At 64.6% G+C, this 19,453-nt stretch overlaps 4 protein-coding genes across 4 annotated transcripts; all 4 read left to right on the forward strand.

The window, feature by feature from the left end:
• Positions 1-258: 258 nt before the first annotated feature.
• Q8F55_007274 (uncharacterized protein) lies at positions 259-543 on the forward strand (the record flags this gene model as incomplete). The annotated part of the gene is made up of 1 exon (XM_069355711.1): positions 259-543. The coding sequence occupies one exon, from the start codon at positions 259-261 to the stop codon at positions 541-543; it is 285 nt and encodes a 94-aa protein (XP_069207782.1).
• A 1,515-nt stretch (positions 544-2,058) lies between these two features.
• Q8F55_007275 (uncharacterized protein) lies at positions 2,059-14,619 on the forward strand (the record flags this gene model as incomplete). Its single annotated transcript, XM_069355712.1, has 10 exons — positions 2,059-2,463; positions 2,524-9,060; positions 9,099-9,836; positions 9,873-10,391; positions 10,430-12,781; positions 12,819-13,130; positions 13,221-13,697; positions 13,735-14,192; positions 14,239-14,474; positions 14,525-14,619. 10 exons carry the CDS (start codon positions 2,059-2,061, stop codon positions 14,617-14,619), a joined length of 12,129 nt encoding a protein of 4,042 aa, XP_069207783.1.
• Positions 14,620-15,056: 437 nt separating this feature from the next.
• Q8F55_007276 (uncharacterized protein) lies at positions 15,057-15,980 on the forward strand (the record flags this gene model as incomplete). The annotated part of the gene is made up of 2 exons (XM_069355713.1): positions 15,057-15,774; positions 15,811-15,980. 2 exons carry the CDS (start codon positions 15,057-15,059, stop codon positions 15,978-15,980), a joined length of 888 nt encoding a protein of 295 aa, XP_069207784.1.
• A 758-nt stretch (positions 15,981-16,738) lies between these two features.
• Q8F55_007277 (uncharacterized protein) lies at positions 16,739-18,944 on the forward strand (the record flags this gene model as incomplete). Its single annotated transcript, XM_069355714.1, has 10 exons — positions 16,739-16,940; positions 16,982-17,183; positions 17,223-17,298; positions 17,334-17,504; positions 17,542-17,625; positions 17,660-17,970; positions 18,009-18,155; positions 18,192-18,382; positions 18,422-18,524; positions 18,560-18,944. 10 exons carry the CDS (start codon positions 16,739-16,741, stop codon positions 18,942-18,944), a joined length of 1,872 nt encoding a protein of 623 aa, XP_069207785.1.
• Between the last annotated feature and the right edge of the window lie 509 nt (positions 18,945-19,453).

The following is a 19,453-nucleotide window of genomic DNA, read 5'->3' on the forward strand; positions in this document are numbered from 1 at the left end:
GGATCACCACGCGGCCATCGCATGTGCTGTGCTGTTGGAGACTGCAGCACGAGACACGGGGCGCCATGCCAAGCTAGTTAAGACGTCCACCTGCTGGATAATGCCTATCCACTTCGTCTCGCGTCAATCCCTCCCTCCGAAACAATGCTCCCATCCAACGTCACAGACTTGCTCGAACACTCACCGGCGTACTGCTACACTACCGCCAATGGGACGGACCTACTGGATTGCTGCCTGAATGCGGGCCCCAAGGACTCCATGGTCATACCAGTCCCGTGGGACACGTTCAAACACGCCCATCCCAACCGCACCATGGGCCTGCAGAATGGCGGGAATTGGGTGCACATGTGTGCCCTTGGCAACTGGTCGAAAGTCCACGACGTGAACAAGTGCGTTCACCATGCCGACGGCGTCTGGTGCTTCAACTCGACCGAGAACGCGCCGGAGGTGCCCCTGCGCTCCAGCAGCACGACGCAGCGGGCCGCCAAACTGGCCGCCCTCTTGGCCTGCGGCTTTGTCGCCGCCTCTGTGCTGGCGCTCTAGTGATTGCGAAGTGGAGCACTCGATACAGCGGGCCTGCCATGAGCTATGATCTGGCGACATTGCCGTTTTGATAGGATATGGGCAGACATGCATGGCCACGCCAGTAGACCTGGGCCATTGTCTCTCGCCCGCATTGTAAAGTGTGTTCAAGGTCACCGGCTCGATGACTCTTGAGTCCTGGTGTGGCCACCCACGGAGTCAAACTGCGCGCCTGCTATCGCATTTCCCCACACCTTTTGGCTTCCATTGTCCTCTCCCCTCTTCTTATCCCACCATCAACACACCGTATCCATCTCTAGCACCTCTCCAGCCTGACTCCAATGACCCACGACACGCCTAGCAATGTAGACCACGCACTGAACGGCCGCGGACCGCCGTGCTCCGCGGGTCTGACCCCCAGCTGATGATCCATGCCCCGCGAGACCCGTGCGCAACGCGGCCCCGCCTTCCTTTGCGGGTCGCATACGCAACCTGGAACGCCTCTTCCGTGACCAACGTGCTGCAAGCAAACCACGCAGGGATGTTTCACCTGGCGCAGCACCGCTTGCTCAGGAAGCGTATCGAAGACGGCGCCGCCCCAACGAGCACGCGCCAGCCATGGCACATTGTCGCCCCCGTTCAGCTCGGCGCAGATCGATCGATCCCCACAGCCGCCGCCGACGTGGATGGCTTCGGCGCGTTCCGTCGACATCATGATCCGCAAGGCGATAAGCATCGCTGCCGACAAGCTGCTCGCCCACCTCGTCGCTTCCCCTCCGGCCGCAGGACACATGCGAAACATCTCTCAACCGGACCTCATGCCCATAGCGCCGGCGCTCGGGTCGTTGCTGCGTGTCAACCCCCCTTTCCCCAGCCTCTTGGGCCTCTTCAGTTCCCGGACCACCCGTAACGACCACTCTTACGCGTCCTTTCGACGTGTCGTGTCAGAAGCCTGTTCGCGAGCGAGCGGAGCTCCTGGTGGAGCCGACGTACTCTACGGCCTGTGCTCGGTGCGAGCGGGCGAATGCGGCAGGAGGAGGCATCCGGCACTCCACGGCGATTCCATGGCCAAAGGCATTTGCCGGTCCAGCTCGAGCTGTGATCCCGACGCTGGCCAGCCCATCTCGTCACTGACCGTGCTCAGGATCTCGACGTTTCACCACCTTCTACAAGCGTAACGCCATCGCCATCGAGCTCAAGATTTTTCCATCATTGGTACCATTCTCGCACCTCGCACTCAGCCAAGGCCTCCGCTTACCCAAACGCCCCTTCGAGACGCTGACCTGACCCCCATCGCACGCGTGCTGCGAGGCCACGAAGCTGACCCCACGCGCCGGCCCGGCCCACTGACTGCCTACCGTCTAATACCCCTTCGCTGGGGCATCTCCGTCTTCTCTTCCATCTACTGAACAATCATCTCCCCCGGTTCTGTACCAACAGCACCCAGACCCCCCTGTTCGGCGTAGACAGTACCCACTGCATCGCCAACTCCAAGACACCCTACAACGACTACAGTCACCATCCGCCCTTTTACACATGCCTAACCAGCCCATCATCGACAACAAGCCCGAGACCACTATCGAGCACACTGCCCCCGTCTCCGCCCTCCCCGTTGAGGGCGGAGACGCCGTCAAGGCCCCCGTCACCGTCGCCGCGGCTGACGAGGTCGCCCCGCAGACCCCTCCTTCCATCACCGCCTCCCCTACCCCTTCTCTCACCAAGATTCCCGAGTGGCACGGACTCCGTGGCTATGGTCGCCGCCGTCGCAGCCGCTACTCGGAGGCTACCTCCAACTCGGACGGCGACTCGGAGGACTCGACCGCCAACGACGACGAGGCGATCCACTGGCGCAAGGGTATCGAGTTCCACGCCGGCGAGATCGTCTGGCACAAGGGCCGTGCCTACCGCGCCAAGGTGTCGACCACCGGCTCGCACGACATCGTGAGTGCGAAAGGGAAGGGGCGATCGATCGTGGCCGTGACCTTCTGACGCGCAACACAGACCGTCAAGAACCGTGACTTCTGGCAGCGCCTCCACTTCAGCACCTATACCACCACCCACTTCAAGTTTGAGGCGGCTCCCGAGGGTGTTGAGGAGCCCGAGGATGACCTGGTTCGCTGGGCTCGCGGTACCCCGTACCCCCAGGGCGCGGTCGTCTACTACCACGGCACGCCCTACGTCAACCTCCAGGACCACGTCGCCACAAACTTTGCCGACCAGTCCAACCTCTGGGAGCGCAAGCCTGAGGAGGCGCCGGTCGTGACGGAGGGTCCTGTCACTGCCGAGCCTGAGGCGGTCGCCGAGCCTGAGGCCGCCCCTGCCGTCGTGGCGGAGCCTAATGAGGTTGTTGCGGAGCCCCAACCCGCGACCCAGGCTGAGGCTGTGGCTGAGGCCCCGGCCGCTACCCCTGAGCCGGTCGTCGCCCCCGTCGAGGTCGCCGCTGCTCCCGTCGAGGTTGCCGCTGCTCCCGTCGAGGTCGCTGCCGCCCCTGTCGAGGTCGCTGCCACCCCTGTCGAGGTGGCTGCCACCCCCGTCGAGGTGGCTGCCACCCCCGTCGAGGTGGCTGCCACCCCCGTCGAGGTTGCTGCCACCCCCGTCGAGGTTGCTGCCACCCCCGTCGAGGTTGCTGCCACCTCCGTCGAGGTTGCTGCCACCGTTGAGGAGCCCGTCGTCATCCACGGTCTCGAGATTGCTCCCGCCGGCACCCCCGTCGAGGAGATTGTTCCTGTTGCGGCCCCTGTCCAGAAGGAGGTCGCACCCAAGCTGGAGCCGGTCGTGGCCGAGGCTGCACCTGCCGTCGAGGCCCCTGTCGTGGCCGAGCCTGCTCCTGCTACCGTCGCCCCTGCCGTTGTGGTCGAGGCTGCCAAGGCCGCCCTCGATGTGGAAGAGGAGGTCGCGCCTAAGGCCGAGGTCATCGCTGTCGTTGAGACTGCCCCCGTCACCGTGGCTGCTGAGGCGCCGGTTGAGGCCCCTCCGGCTGTCGCCCCTGCCGTGGAGGCTCCCCTCGTCGCCGAGAGGGTTGCGGTTATCGAGACCCCCACCGCCGCCGTCGTCGAGACCCCCGCCGCCGTCGGCGTCGAGACCCCCGCCGCCGTCGTCGTCGAGACCCCCGCCGCCGTCGTCGTCGAGACCCCCGCTGCGGTCGCCGAGACCCCAGCCGCTACCGCTGTCGTTGAGACCCCTGTCACCGTCAATAAGGCCGTTGTTGCTGAGGTCCCTGTCGCCCCTGCTGAGGCCCCTGCTACTGCCGTCGTGGAGGCTCCCGTCGTCGCCGAGCAGGTGGACGTCGTCGAGGCTCCCGCTGCGGCCGTTGAGGCTCCCATCGCTGAGCCTCCCGTCGCCGCTGTCGAGGCCTCCGTCGCCGCTGCCGAGGCTCCCGCCGCTGTCCCCGTGGCCCCAGTCGCTGCTACCGAGGCCCACGTCGTGGTTGCCGAGCCCTCCGTTGCACCTGTCGAGGCTCCGATCGCGGCTGTTGTCGAGACCCCCGTTGTCGTCGAGAAGGCTGCGGTTGCTGAAGCGCCCGTGCCTCCTGCCGAGACTCCCGTCGTCCCTAAGCAGGCGGAGGTTGTCGAGCCCATCACCACCGTCGAGGTGCCCGTCGCCGCTGTCACCGAGGCGCCTGTCGTTGTTCAGGCTCCCGCGGTCGCCGATAAGCCTGCCGTTGTTAAGGTTGAGGCTCCTGTCGCTGTCGTCGACGCCCCCGTCGTCGTCGAGAAGGCTGAGGCTCCCGTCGTCGCCGAGGCTCCCATCGCCGCTGCGGTTGAGGCTCCCGTCGCCGCTGCTGTTGAGGCCCCCGTCGAGGCCCCTGTTGCTGTTACCGAAGCCCCTGTCGCCGTCTCCGAGGAACCTGTCGCCGTCACCACGGCTGTGGAGGCTCCCGTCGCGGCTGTTGTCGAGACCCCCGTCGTTGAGAAGGCTGCAGCTGTTGAAGCGCCCACTGTCGAGAAGGCTGTGGTGGTTGAGGAGCCGGTTGCCGCTGTCGAGACCCCTGCGGTCGTCGAGAAGGCTGAGGTTGCCGAAGCCCCCATCACGGCCGTCAAGATCCCCGTCGCGGATGTCGCGGCCCCCGTCGCCGTCGTTGAGGGCCCCATCGTCCCTGTGGCCGATGTTCCCGCCGTCGTGGAGAAGGCCGTGGTCGCTGAGGCCCCCGCCCCCGCTGTCGAGGCTGCTGTCGTGACCCAGAAGCCTGCGGTTGTCGAGCCCGTCACCGCCGTCGAGGCCCCGGTGGCCGTTGTGCCTGAGGCCCCTGTCGTTGTCGAGGTTCCCATCGTCGCCGAGAAGCCGGCCGTTGTGGAGACCCCTGCTCCTGTCGTCGAGGCCCCCGCTCCTGTCGCTGAGGCCCCCGCTCCCGTCGTTGAGACACCTGTCCCCGCCCCCGTCGAGGCTCCTGTCATCGCCGAGAAGGCTGTGGTTGTGGACGCCCCCGTCGCAGTCATCGACGCCCCCGTCATCGAGAAGGTCGAGACTGTTGAGGCCCCCGTTGTGACTGCAGAGCCCAAGGTCGCCGCTGCCGCTGCCCCCGTCGCTGTCGTTGAGGCTCCGGTCACTGCGGATGTTCCCGTCATCGCTGAGGCTCCCATCATCTCCGAGGCTCCCGTTGCCGTTGAAGCCCCGGCGGCCGCTGTCGAAGCACCGGTTGTGGTTGAGACGCCCGCTGTCATTGAGACCCCCGCCATTGTCGAGAAGGTTGTGACTATTGAGACCCCGGTCACCGAGGCTCCTGCCGCAGTTGCTGAGATTCCAGTCGCCGCCGTCGAGGCTCCGATCGTCGTCGAAAAGGCTGTGGTTGTTGAGGCCCCCGCATCCGTGGCCGTCGTCGAGGCGCCAGTCCTCGTTCAGCAGGCTACGGTCGTTGAGGCCGCCCCCGTGGCCATTGTCGAGACTCCGGTGGTTGCCGCTGAGGTCCCCGTTGTTCCCGAGCAGCCTGCCGTCATAGCCGCCCCGGCTGTCGCGGACAAGGCGGCAGCCGTTGAGGCCCCTGTCGCCGTTGAGGCCCCCGCCGCCGTTGAGGCCCCCGCCGCCGTCGAGACCCCCGCCGCCGTCGAGACCCCCGCCGCCGTCGAGACCCCCGCCGCCGTCGAGACCCCCGCCGCCGTCGAGACTCCGGCTACCACCGAGGTTCCCGCGGCCGTTGACGTGCCCGTGACTGTGGATGTCCCAGCTGTCATTGACGTCACCGTCGTCGACACTCCTGTCGTCAGCGCGGTACCTGCCGCGGTCATCGACGCACCCGTTGCCGAGAAGGCCCCGGTTGTGGAGGCTCCCATCGTTGAGGTGCCCATCGCCGAGAAGGCTGCGGCTGTCGAGGTTCCTGTCGCCGAGGCCCCCGTTGTCGCCGAAGTCTCCGAGGTCATCCAGACCCCCGTTGTTGTCGACACCCCCGCTGCGGCTGTCACCCCTGCTGTGGTGGAGGCTTTCGTCGAGGCTCCCGTTACTCCTGAGGCCCCGGCAGTCACCGAGGCTAAGGTCGCTCCCAAGATCGAGGCCGAGGTCATCGCCGAGGTTACCAAGGTCGACGCTCCCACCGCTGCCGTGGACACCCCTGTCCCCGTGGAGGCCCCTGTCGCCGTGGAGGCCCCTGTCTCTGTGGAGACACCCGCCGTTGTCCAGACTCCGGCTGCCGCTGAGGTCGCTGCTCCCGTGGAGACTGTCTCTACCCCTGCCGCTGTCCAGGAAGAGGTCGCTGCTACGGTCGAGGCTCCCGTCGTTGTGGAGGAGACTAAGTCCGTTGTCATCGAGGCCCCCGCTCCTGTCGAGGAGGGGACTACCCCTGCTGCTGGGCCCGAGGTCGTCACCCTCGAGGGCCCTACGGAGCCTCAGGTTATTGAGGCGAACGTCGCCACTGTTGCTGACGCCGACGACCCCATCGTCGAGGTCGCCGCCGCCCCCACGGTCGAGGCCGCCGCCGCCGTCGTCGCTGAGGCTGCCGCCGCCATCGTCGAGTCTTCTGCCGCCCCCGTCGTTGAGGCTGCCGCCGCCCCTATCGCCGAGGCTGCAGCGGTCCCCGCTGAGGACCCCGTTGAGGCTGTCGCTGCACCTGCTGTGGCCGCTGTCGCCAGGGAGCTCCCCAAGGTCGAGGCTGTTGCTGCCCCCGTCGAGGTGGTCCCCATCGAGGTGCCTGCGGCTGCTGCCGCGGAGCCCGTTGCCGTTGCCGCTGTCGAGACTGAGACCGTCGCCGTTGTCGACACTCCTGCGCCGGTTGCCGCCGAGGCGCCCATCGTTACCGAGACAATCGCCGAGCCCATCAAGACTGAGACTCTTGTCGCCGCCCCTCCTGAGGCCGTGGTCGAGGCCGCTCCTGTCCCTGTTGCGGCTCCCGTCGTTATCGAGACCGCCCCCATCGTCGTGGAGGTCGCGCCTGTTGTCGAGATCGCCCCAGTTGTCGAGGCCGCCGCTGTCGCCGAGGCCGCCGCTGTCGCCGAGGCCGCCCCCGTCGTCGCCGAGGCTGCCCCCGTCGTCGAAGTCGCCCCGGTTGCGAGCGCCCCTGCTGAGGTCACCCCTGTTGTCGCTACTCCTATCGAGGTCGTCACCGCCGTGGTTACCCCCCTCACCGTGGAGGATGTCGCCCCTATCGTGGAGGCGACTCCCGTCGCCGAGGCTGCCCCCGTTGTGGAGACCGCTCCTGTCGTCCAAGTCGCCCCCGCTGTCACTGCTGTTGAGGTGGCCGAACCCGTTGTGGAGGCCAAGGTCGAGACTGTCGTCCCTGTTCCAACCGCTCAAGTCGAGGTGCCCAAGGAGATCGTTCAGGATGTCTCCGAGCCTGTCGTCGAGAAGGTCATCGCCCACGCCGTTGAAGCGACCGCTGAAGCACTTGCTGCCCCTATCGAGGCTGAGACTGCCCCTAAGGTCGAAGTGAAGACGCCCTCCGCCGAGTCCAAGGTCGAGGTTGTGGCTCCTGCCGAGGTCGAGACCGCCGCGGTTCCCGCTGAGCCTATCACGACGGAGATCCCGGTCGCCATCGAGGCCTCGACTCCCCGGGCTGCTATTGTTGAGGCCCCCACACCTGCTGTCGAGGCTGCCGCCCCTGTCGATGATACTACCGCCCCAGTTGTCGACATCGCCGTCCCTGTCGCGGAGGCTGTTGCCGAGACTGAGGCCGCCGCCGTCATCGCCGAGAAGCCCATTCCGGAGCCTGTTGCGACAATCGTCACTGTGGAGGCCACCCCTGAGGTTGCCGCCGCTGTGGCTCCTGCTGTCGAGGCAACCCAGCCTGAGAAGGCTGAGGTTGTGGAGACTACATCGCCCGTGACTGTGGCTGCCGATGTCCCTGCCCCTGTCATCGAGGCTGCTGTCGCCCCTACCGAGGACACTGTGGTCCAGGCGAAGGGAGTCGAGGTCATTGCCGATACCCCAGTTGTCGCCGCTCCTGCTCCTGAGCCGGTCGTTAACACACAGCCCGCCGCCATTTCGGAGACTACCATCGTCGATCCCACTCCGGAGCAGCCGGCCATCCCTGCCGTTGACACCGCCGTCGATGTCAAGACTGCTGTCGACGTCGCCCCTATCCCCGAGGTCGTCTCCCCGGTCGCCGAGCCTGTCGTCGAGACCAAGGCCGCCGAGAATCCCAAGCAGGAGTCGGCTGCTGTGGCCGCCGTGGTCGCCGTTGAGCCTTCCGCCAAGGAGCTCCCCAAGGTCGTTGAGGTCGCCGTCGCCGAGACTCCTGAGGCGGACCCCGAGCCGGCGCCTGCCCTTGTGGTTGATGCACCTGTCGCCACAGAGGTGGCCGCTCCCGCCGAGGAGATCCAGGCCGTTGTGGATGTCGTCGCTGTTCCTGTGGTTGGGTCGGAGGTCTCTTCGGCCGTCCAGCCTGCGGCTGCCGTTGCCCTCGTTGTGGATGACGCTGAGCCCAAGGTCGAGGCTATTGTCGCCGCTCCTGTTGCGGAGGTGGCTCCAGTCGTTGACATCGTCCCTGTCGTGGAGACTGCTCCTGCCGTCCAGACCTCGGTCGTCCCCACTCCCGTCGTCGAGGTGTCGATCCCCGCCTTCGTTGAGGACGTGAAGCCTGTCATTGAGGTCAAGCCCGTCAAGCCCGCCGAGGAGCCCAAGCCCGTCGTCGAGGATGTTAAGCCCGCCGAGGAGGTCGAGGTCGTCGTTGAGGACGTCAAGCCCGTTGTCGAGGACGTCAAGCCCGTTGTCGAGGACGTCAAGCCCGTTGTCGAGGGCGTCAAGCCCGTCGTCGAGGACGTCAAGCCCGTCGTCGAGGACGTCAAGCCCGCTGAGGAGCCCAAGCCCGTCGTCGAGGAGGTCAAGCCCGTCGCGGAGGTCAAGCCCGCCGAGGAGGTCAAGCCCGTCGTCGAGGCCGTGCCCGCCATTGAGACAGCTGCCGTTGAAATCCCTCGTGCTGCTGAGGTCGTTGCGGAGGCTCCTGCCGTGGCCTCCGTTCAGGAGGTTACTGTTGTTGAGAAGGCTGCTCCGAAGGCCACCGAGGAGGTCGTCGCCGTTCTCCCCCAAGCTGAGTCCGCCCCTGCTGAGCAAGTGACCGCCGTTGCTGCTGAGACCATTGTCGAGGCCCCTAAGGAGATCAAGGAGGAGGCCCAGGTTGGTTGATCATGACGGCTCTTGCTGACGTGTTTCAGCCTGATGTTCCTGCTGTCGTTGAGGCTGTCCCTGCTCCTGCCGTCAAGGCTGAGGCGGTTGTCGTCGCCTCTGTTGTCGAGGCCGCCCGCCCTGTTGTCGAGACAGTCGAGGCTGTTACCGAGGCCGCCGCTGATGCTCCGGCAGCCGCGGACACTGTTGCTGCCGCTGAGCCAGTTTCCGAGCCGGTCGTCGCCGCCACCAAGGAGGTCATCCCCGAGAAGGCGGCCACTGAAGCGGCCGTTCCCGCTCCCAAGGAGGTCGTGACTGCCGCCCCGGTTGCTGCCGAGGCACCGGCTGCCGCTGAGGTCCCCGCTGCCACCGAGGTTGCGGCTGTTGTCGCCGCCCCTGTCGTTGAGGCCGAGGTCGCCCCCGAGACCCAGCCCGCTGTCGAATCTCCCGCCGTTGTCGAGGCCGATGTTGTCGCCGCTGCACCCGCTGTTGTCGAGAAGGACGTTGTTGCCGAGGCCCCTGCGGCTGTTGAGGCCGCTGTCATCGTCCCAGCTCCCGGTGCTACCGAGACCGAGGCCGTCGCTGCCGTTCAGGCTGTGGACGAGGCCGCTGCTGCTGCCCCCATCACTGTCGAGGCTATTGCCCCAGTTGTGGCTGAGGCTCCGGCTAAGGCTGCCGTCGTGGAGACGGGTGTCGTCGCCGATGTTGTCTCTCAGCCCGAAGTTGCCAAGGCTGTTGAGGTCGTTGCCGAGGCCACCTCTGTGCCGGCCGTCGTGGAGACACCCAAGGTGAGCCCATTAACATTGGTTGTCGCTCACATTCAGGAGGAGGCTGCCGCTGCCGCTGCCGCTTCCTCTGCCGCTGAAGTCGCAACTGCCGTGGAGACTGTCGCCGTCCCCGAGGTCGTCGAAGAGGTCACCGTCGCCCCCGTCGTTGAGGACCTTCCTGTGGAGGAAGTGCCCCAGGAGGTTGTCGTGGAGGAGTCCGCCGCCAAGATCGTCCAGGAGTCTCTGATTGCTGATGACAAGGAGGTCGAGGAGCCCCAGCAGATCGGCACCGTTGCTGAGGTTGAGGTTGAGGAGGTCCCCGCCCAGGTTGAGGAGGTCGTTGAGGAGGCCGTCACCTCCGCGGAGGTTGTTCCTGAGGTCGTCGCCGCGCCCGCCATCGCAGTCAAGACCGATGCTGCCGCCACGGCCCCGGTTGCGGAGCCTGTTGTCGAGGTTGTCGAGGCCAAGGTTGAGGCCAAGGTTGAGGCCAAGGTCGAGCCTGTGGTCGAGGCCAAGGTCGAACCAGCTGTTGAGGCTGTCGCCCCTGCGCCCGTGACCCCTGCTCCGGTTGTCGAGGTATGTCAACAACCATCAGAAGACGCTAATGTATCCAGGCGGCCGTGGAGACTAAGGAGGTTGAGGTGACCAAGGAGGTTGTGGAGGCCGCTCCTGTCGAAGCCGTCGCTGCCCTCGCACCAGAGCCTGCCACCGAGGAGGTGAAGGAGGTCGCTGTTCAGGATGCCGCCGTTCCCCAGACGCCTGTTGAGACCAAGGAGGTGGAGAGCACCACCCAGACCCTGCCCAACACCGCCGTCACCGTCTTGCCCAGCACTGCCGTCCCTGACTTCACCGAGGCCCCCGCGGCTGAGACAGTGGCAGCGGAGATTCAAGCTGCTACCGAGGCCCCCGTCGCTGCCGAGGTGAAGGAGGTCGTTGAGGAGGCTGTTGCTCCTACCGCTGCCCCTGCGGAGATTGCCGTCGCTCAGGAGCCTATCCCGGAAGCCACCCCCGTTATCCCTGCGCCCGTGGTTGCGTCTGAGGATGTCAAGGAGCCCATCGTCGCGGCCGTCGCCGTCGAGGAGAAGCCCATTGTCAAGACTGTTGCCGTCGAGGAGGCCGTCCCGGAGGTTGTCTCCGCCCCGGCTGTGGATGCTGTCAATATCCCCGCCGAGGTCGTTATCCCCGCGCCTGTGGAGGCCGTTGCCGACGTTCCTGCTGAGAACACCCCCGAGGCTCCCGCCGCCGTTACCCCGGTCGAGGCGGTGACCGTCGCTCTCGTTCCGGAGGCCGCTGCGGAGCTGCCCATCGTCGAGAAGGCCGCCCCCAAGGTCGTTACCGCCGAGGCTGTTGTTTCCGCCCCCGCCGCCCAGGAGCCTTTTATTCAGGCTGCTGCTCCCGCGCCGGTCGAGGAGGTCGCCGTGGCTACCGTTGCCCCCACTGCCGAGACTCCCGTGGTTGCGGAGGCCATTGTGGAGAAGGTCGCCGAAGCCCAAGTCGTCGTCGACACTCCCACCGTCAAGGAGGTGATCGCCCCGGTCGCAGTCCCTGAGCCTGTTGTCCAGGTCGTTGTGGAGGAGCCCGTCACCAAGGTCATCGAGGAGACGCCCGCCAAGGTCGTCGCGGAGGAGCCTGTCGCCACTATCGCCGTTTCTGAGGTGGACACGCCCGCTGTCGTTCAGGAGCCCGTCAAGGTTGTCGCTGAGGAGCCCATCGCCAAGGTCACTCCCGCTGAGGAGCCTGTCGCCGTCGCCAAGCCTGTCGCCGTTGCCGAACCTGTCGCCGTTGCCGAGCCTGTCGCCGTCGCCGAGCCTGTCGCCGTCGCCGAGCCTGTCGCCGTCGCCGAGCCTGTCGCCGTCGCCGTCGCCGTCGCCGAGCCTGTCGTTGTCGCCGAGCCTGTCGCCACGCCTGTTACCGTCCAGGAGCCCGCCCCCAAGGAGCCCACTGCCGAGGTCGTCGCTACCCCTGCTGCACCGGTTGAGGAATCGGCCGCGAAGGTTGTGGTCGCCGCGGAGGAGCCTGTCGCTACGGCTGTCGCGGCTGTCGAGCCCATCGCTGCTGTCGAGCCCGTCGCCACTGTCGAGGCCGTTGTCGAGCCTGTAGCCGCCCAGGAGCCCGCCGCCAAGGTCGTGACCGAGGAGCCTGTTGTCGAGGTCACCACCGCCCCTGTTGCCGAGGTCGTGTCCACGGCCGCCCCGGTCGCCGAGGTTGCTGTCCCCGAGGTCGCTGCCGTCGAGTCCGTTCCTGTCGTCGAGCCAGTCGCCCCCGTGAAGCCCGTCATCGCTCCCGAACCCGTGACCGTCGCCGAGGCCGCGGCTGTCGTTGAGCCCGTGAGCGTCGCGGAGGTCGCTGTCGCCGCCCCGGTTGCTGCCGATCCCGTCGTCGTTCCTCCTGTCGACGCTGAGCCAGTTGTCGCCGAGCCCGTCACCACCAAGGCCGTCGCAGTGGAGCCTGTGGTCGCCAAGGCTGTCGTTGTCGAGCCCGTCGTTGTCGAGCCCGTCGTTGTCGAGCCCGTCGTTGTCGAGCCCGTCGTTGTCGAGCCTGTCGTTGTCGAGCCCGTCGTTGTCGAGCCCGTGGTCGCCGAGCCCGTCGTCAAGGTCGCTGTCCAGGAGCCTGTCGCCACCCCGGTTGCTACGCCCGTCATCGAGACTCCCGCTGTCACTGTTGCGGAGGTTGTCCCCGAGGTCACCCCGGCTGTTCCCGTCCCCGAAGTCGCCGCCCCCGTCGTCGAGAAGGCTGCTGAGCCGGTCACGAAGCCGGTCGAGGAGGTCGCTCCTGTCGCCACTCCCATCGTTGCCCCCGTTGCCGCCCCAGCTGTGGTCCCCGTCGTCGAGGCTATTGCTGAGACCGTTGTCGTCGCTGAACCTTCAGCCTCCAAGGACGCCGCCACCAAGGACGTGCCCAAGGCTACCGACGCCGAGGTCACTGTCGAGGCCGCCCTCGCGCAGGCTCTCGACGAGTCGCATGCCGTAAGTCTCCCTATCTATCCCACAGGCTGACCACCAGCCTGTCTCAGACGCACCTGCCCAACCTGTTACCCAAACTGAAGAGGTTGCTGTTGCGGCTGAAGTTGTCGTTCCCGAGGTCCCACAAGTCGTCGTCGCCGCCACCCCCGCCCCCAAAGAGGCTGTCCAAGAGCCTACAGTTGAGGAAGTTGTTCCGGTCGAAGAACCCAAGATCGCCCCCGTTGTCGCCCAGAACCTCGACATCACCGCTGAGGAGGCTGCGGTCTTCACCGCTACCCTGAGCGATGTGGCCCCCGAAGCTCAAGCCGCCGAGACCGCCGCCGAGGCGCCCAAGGTTGGCAAAAACGGCAAGGTAAAGCACGACAAGAAGAAGTCGGAGGCGAGTCGTCCTGGCACCTGCCGGATTCTATAACTGGCTATGGAGATTAACCGCGGTACGCAGACGGAGTTGGATGAGAGCAAGGACGGAGAGAGTACCAAGGTTGAAGAGAGCAAGGAGATTGAGAAGGAGAAGATTCAGAACGAGAACGAGATTATTCAGAAGAAGCCCTTTGAAGAGAACGAGAGTCCCAACAACAAGAACATCCCGGACAGCACCAGTGACGACGACCAGTGGGTTGCCGTGACCGACCCGTCCACCCCCGAGTCGGCCCAGCAGCCTCCCGCCCCCGCGAGCCAGATCACGGACGACGACTTTGAGTTTGTGCCAGCTTCGCCCCACCCCGAGCCCAAATACTTTGGCCTGCATGAGGACGAGCAGCCCCAGTCTGCGCCTCAGTCTGCCCCCTCAACCCCCATCGCCGAGCGTACCCCTCTCCTGCCCCCTATCTGGAGGAGGAACGTCCACTACGACGCCGGCGACATTGTGAGGTACTCCGGCTCGCAGTATGAGGCCACCACCTCCCACTCTGGCGATGATGTAAGTGACAGCTTTGGCCCAGTGACTGACCGTCCAGGCGCCTTCCCGGTCGACAGCTTGGAAGAGGCTCGGCGCCCTCAGCGGCGAGTCGCACGCCGACATTGCCCACGAGGAGTCGCACCACTCGCGCACACCCAGCATCATCCACGACGAGCTCCTCGGCCGCCACCGGTACCGCACCAGCGGCGTCGGTGTCCTGTCGTACTCTGACAACGTCGAGGACGAGGTTGTCCGCCAGGTCGCACTCGCCCACTTCTACCAGCAGTACGGCTACTTCCGCGAGACGTGGCTCGTTGCTGCTCGTGGCCGTACCAACGGTTACGTGACTGCTCAGCTGCAGGGCGAGGTTCTGCCCGCTGTGCGCTGGCACTTGATCGAGGGTGGCGCGTTCCCGCTTGACGCCATCCCGGCCGGTTACGACATCGACACCGACGGCAGGAAGAGGACGCTGTATGCGGCCCGCTTCTTCCTTAGCGGTGGTATCCAGGTCGGCAAGTGAGTGCCTTGGGGGTAGGAATGGGGGTAGAGTTGACGTCCGCAGGGCTGGCCGCCACCTCCAGGAGCGCAGCAGCGTCGCGTTCAAGGGCCAGGAGGTCCCCTCGGCCGCGTTCGAGGTCCTCTGTGGTTCCCCGGCCGCGGTGCAGTGGATCCCCAACCGCCCAGGCTACGGCGCCAACACTGGAGGTCTGAAGCCCGTCGAGGGCGGCCGCGAGCGTGACGGCCGTGCCATTCTCGTCGTCCGCGCCGAGCTCGGCGACCAGGGCGTCATCCCAGGCAGTGAGTGATGCGCACAGTGGTGTCCCGGAGGCATGCTGACGGTCCACCAGAGCTCGTCGTCACGGACGAGCAGGCCAACATTGCCCAAGACGGTCGCGATGTCACCGCGTCCTCGTTTGAGATCCTCACGTATTCAAAGGCTTAATTTTACCCCCCAACCCCACTGTGACAACAAATTTAGATTAGAGAACAAGAACAAGAATCAAGAGACTCGGACGGAACACTACCCACATTCGTTTTAACCCACTGGCCGTGAAGAAGAGACAAGTCGACTGCATCCCCCACATTCATTAAATTGCGTATAGCGAAGAGGAGAGTAGTTGAATAGTACGGCGTTCATGCACCAGGAGTTGAAGCGAAGGAGCAGGGAGTTGCAGCAGGCAGCCGGCAGCGCCCGGAGCGACTAAGCCGGCCGAGCCGGGTCTCGGGTCTCGTTCCGGCCGATCGGCAATGTCGGGTATGACCCGATGACTGCCGCCGCCCTCGCCTCGCTGCGTGGCTCCACTATACAAGATGGCATTCCAACAGATCTTGATCTTGCATCCTCTCTCTTTCACACTTATTCTCACCAGCTAGCCCAGCATGGCGCCGCCTAGCACGTTCGCACTGCTCACAGAGCCATTGCTATTCCTATCGCTCTCCCTCGGACAACTCCCCATCACAATCTACAACCTGGTGCGCACACGCGACTGGGCCGCCCTCACGACGTGGTCGACCTTCCAGGACAGGTGGTTCGGCAACCTGTGGGACTGGGCCGGGCCCGAGGTGCGCAAGATGTCTGAAGCGCGCGTCATCCCGCTTCTCCAGGGCCGCGTCAAGGGCGGTGTGATCCTCCCGGAGAGTGAGGCCAGCGGCGCGATATACGGCTCGGTCGTCGAGGTCGGGCCGGGGCAGGGCAACTGGGTGTCCATCTTCACCGACGAGTACTTGGGCCGCGTTGGCAAGAGTGACAGCGAAGCCAACGGCCTGCGCCAGCGCAAGGCCGCCTCGGGCGTCACCAAGGTGTACGGCGTCGAGCCGAACCCGGACCAGCACGCTGGCCTCGCCAAGGCCATCACCAAGGCCGGCATGGACGGCGTGTACGAGATTGTCCCATACGGCATCCAGGACATGGGCAAGACGGGTATCGCCAAGGGCAGCATCGACTGCATCGCGACCATCATGTGCCTCTGCTCCATCCCCGAGCCGGAGAAGAACGTCGCCGAGCTGTACACGTACCTCAAGCCCGGGGGCAAGTGGTTCGTGTACGAGCACGTTGTGTGCTACAAGGACCAGGGCCCATGGGTCGCCGCGTACCAGAGTGAGTGGGGCGCGTCGTACCGTGCTGACAACATAGCCCTCCTCAACTTCTTCTGGCCGACATGCATGGGTGGATGCCAGCTGCGCCGGGACACGACCGCGACGCTGCTCAAGGCCGGCCCGTGGACCAACGTCGATCTCGCTCGCCCCGCGGACGAGCCGATGCTCAACACGACGCCTCACGCGTACGGCGTGTTGACAAAGTAGGCCTGTGGGGGGATGAGGCGTTAGGCGTGATGATGGACCCTGCTCTCGGCCTCGGAAGGTGCAGCACCGAGGCCGGAGACCTCCGACGAGCGATAGTGAGTCTACATATGTGCGGACGCGCATATATAAGTAGTTTATATGAAGTATCCATCAAGTGCTTCGGTTACATTGATATGAACCTAACCTCATGAGGTCAATCAACATCTCTCGGTTAGGATGCCAGTGGGCCGTAGCGTGCGACGACCTTCACTGCTGCAAGTACCGGCATTCACCGCGGTGTTCATTTGTCGACGACGACCCACCTTTAGAGGTCAGACCAAGGCCCCAATTAGGCCACCCAGATCCTAGGGATCACGCTCAAGTCGCGGAACTGGGTGATATCGGCATCCTTGGGCTCCACACTCTGCCCCAGTCTCTCTCCGCTCCGCCCTCTCCCTCTGCACCTCTGCCCTGCACTAGTCTTGTGACGTACAATTGTTACGTTCCCGCCCACAAATTGGCTTTGCTGGGCTGCTGTGTGCGATGGCCAGGTGACTTCCACCCCTTCCTGGAAACTCACTCCTGGCTCCAGCTGCGGCACACTCCGCTTACACCAGGCTTACACGCCTGGTGTAATCGGTATCCGATGCTTAGAACTCATGGCCAAACCGACGTCACGGGGTGCCTATGGTGCCTGCGTAGATCATGACTTTGGGGCCCTGCTTGGAGTTTAATAAGCACTCGACTTTGAGAGCGATGCCCCCCAGCCGCTCAGAACAATGCTCCTGCGCACCATTGTCCTCCTCCTGACCGCGGGCTCGGCGCTCGGCGCCGTTGCGCCGCGCGGCAAGCCGACGTCCACCGCGCCTGCCCCCGGTCAGGTCACTGCCACCATCAAACACAAGGGCTCCAAGATACCCGTGATCGGCAAAGAGCTCAATGGGGCCGAGCTGTTCGGTGGGATCCCATTCGCGAAGCCTCGTAGGCCGCACGTCTTCTCGCTGCTGCTGACACGTACATAGCTGTCGGGGACCTCCGCTGGGAGCACCCTCAGCCAGCCGAGTATGGCTCCACCATCGACGCTCTGCAGATTGGCGATATCTGCCCCCAGGACCTGTCGAGGTCGGCGATCCGATACAACGTGAGCGAGGACTGCCTCACCCTCAACATCCAGCGGCCTGTGGGCACGTCTGCAAAGGACAAACTGCCCGTCATGTTCTGGATGTGAGTTGCCCAAAGCCGGCGGCTCACTGACGAGGCTAGCTATGGTGGTAGCTTCATTGCAGGTGCCAATGCAAGGTATACTTCGCCCTACCTCGTCAACTATGGCAAGGCCACGGTGAGATTGTTGCCGCGAGACCTGGCTGATTACAGGGCCGCCCCTTCATCCTCGTGACCATCAACTACCGAGTGGGGTGGCTTGGGTGGCCATACGGCAATGACTTTGCGAAGCACAAGGCCGGAAACCTTGGCCTGCGTGACCAAATCCTCGCACTCGAATGGACGCGCGACCACATTGCTGCGTTTGGCGGTGATCCTAAGAAGGTGAGACGGGCGGATGAACCGAAAGAGCTGACGACAGGTGACGGCGTTTGGCGAATCGGCCGGCTCCATCTCCATCGCAATCCTGCTGCTCAACAAGAAACAAAAGCTGTTCCGGGGAGCGGTATGTCGAGTGGCAACTGCCATGCTGACTTCAGATCATGCAGTCGGGCAGTGCAGCCACGACTGGAGTCTTCCCTGTTGGCGAGGCGTGGCAGGAGACCTACGACGCGCTTGCCAAGTCGTTGGGGTGCGAGCCCGCCGCCACACGATGGGACTGCATGAAGGCTGTCCCCAGCGGCCAGCTGCTGAATGCCAGCATCGCTCTAAAGTTCACCCCTAGATGGCTAGCCCAGAGCTACAGCGCCCCCAGCATCGATGGCGACCTCATTCCTACCCATCCATACGACATCATCAAGAGCGGCAAGTTTGCCAAGATGCCAATGATTATGGGCACCACTGGCGACGAGTGAGTAAGGACCATGCGAGCAGTGATCCTAATGGAAGGGGCACCGCCTTCGTTCCTCTTCCAATCACCCCTCCAAACGAGGCTGCGAACGTCCAGTTTATCAAAACTCTTGGCCCTACGCCTCTTGCCGACCAGTTTTCCGACAAGATCTTCAAGGCGTATCCTAATGACCCAGCCATGGGATCGTGAGTCCTGAGCCTCCCCATTCGCTGACTCGGTAGCCCCTTCAACACTGGAAACCAGACATTTGGCCTGCCGCCGTCGCGCAAGCAGTTGACTGCCATCATGGGCGACATGGCGTTTGTCAGCAAGCGCAGATTCTTCCAACGTGCCGCCAACAAACAAGGCAACTCAAAGGTGTGGTCCTACGAGTTCAAGTCTCTCAACCCCGGCTCCTCGCCCGCCAATGGATGTAGGTGGTTCTCAGGTAGCAGCCACATCTGACGCATAGTCGTACACGCCGCCGACGTCTTTTACACGTTCGGACAGGTCAACACCACGGCAAACTACACCACCGCCCAGGTAGAGGTCTCCGAGGCCCTCATGAACTACTGGTAGGCTAGTGAGCTGTTTGATAGCTGACAGCAAGGATCAACTTTGCCTACTACCTCGACCCCAACGGCAAGAGCGGCGGGGGTGGTAAGGGCGGCGAAGGCGGCAAGGGCGGCAAAGGTGGCAAGGGTGGTGATGGCGGCGAGGACGGTAAAGACGGCAAGGACGGCAAGGATGGCGAGGACGGCAAGAGCGGCAAGACAAAGCGGTTCAACGTGTTCCCCCCACCTCCCGGCGTCGTGACCCCAAACACAAAGGCAGAGTACCCCTACTGGCCGGCCCACAACTATCCCAAGAACAAGAACCAGCTCCTTTTCAGCCCTGGCAACATTGGTGTCGTCCAGGACGACTATCGCGAGAAGCAGATGGAGGTCTTCTTGGAGCCCGACATGATTCGCCCACTGGGACAGAGGGGCATTTAGGCACCTGATGTCTCAGTGCGAGCTGGTCAGTGTTCTTTCCGCGATCAGACACCACGAACAAGATATCTCTCGGAACAAGCCGAAAGCTCGTTGGTACAGCCCAGAGGTTGTAGGACTTTACACAATGCGATCCAAGTAGACGCATGTCTGTTGACTGACAGCAGGGCTAGCGGTGCTGTCATAATGGCGGGCAACTTTTTCCGCCAGCTTGGGCCGCAGCGTCGGTGGAATCGGCATGCCGGCGGCAATCCGCCCGGGCTTGCGGCACTGTCCGGCATGTGCCCTCTGCCAAGGCCGTGCGAGCTAAAGTGGGCCTGCTGGGGCCCGGTATGCTCGGAATGAGGCGTGCTTTGTGGCCATTCCAACTTGTTGATGGCGCGAGAGGCAACATGAAACCGTTTCACGTCTCCGTGTTGGTCGAGCGATAGCGCACGGACCACGCAGCTTGCCGCTCGCCGCGTATAACAGGTGCGCGCTCACGGACGGGTCTTGGCCAGCTCTCAGACCGC

Source organism: Vanrija albida (genome assembly GCF_041260175.1).
Source record: "Vanrija albida strain AlHP1 chromosome Unknown contig_5, whole genome shotgun sequence".
Lineage (NCBI taxonomy): Eukaryota > Fungi > Basidiomycota > Tremellomycetes > Trichosporonales > Trichosporonaceae > Vanrija > Vanrija albida.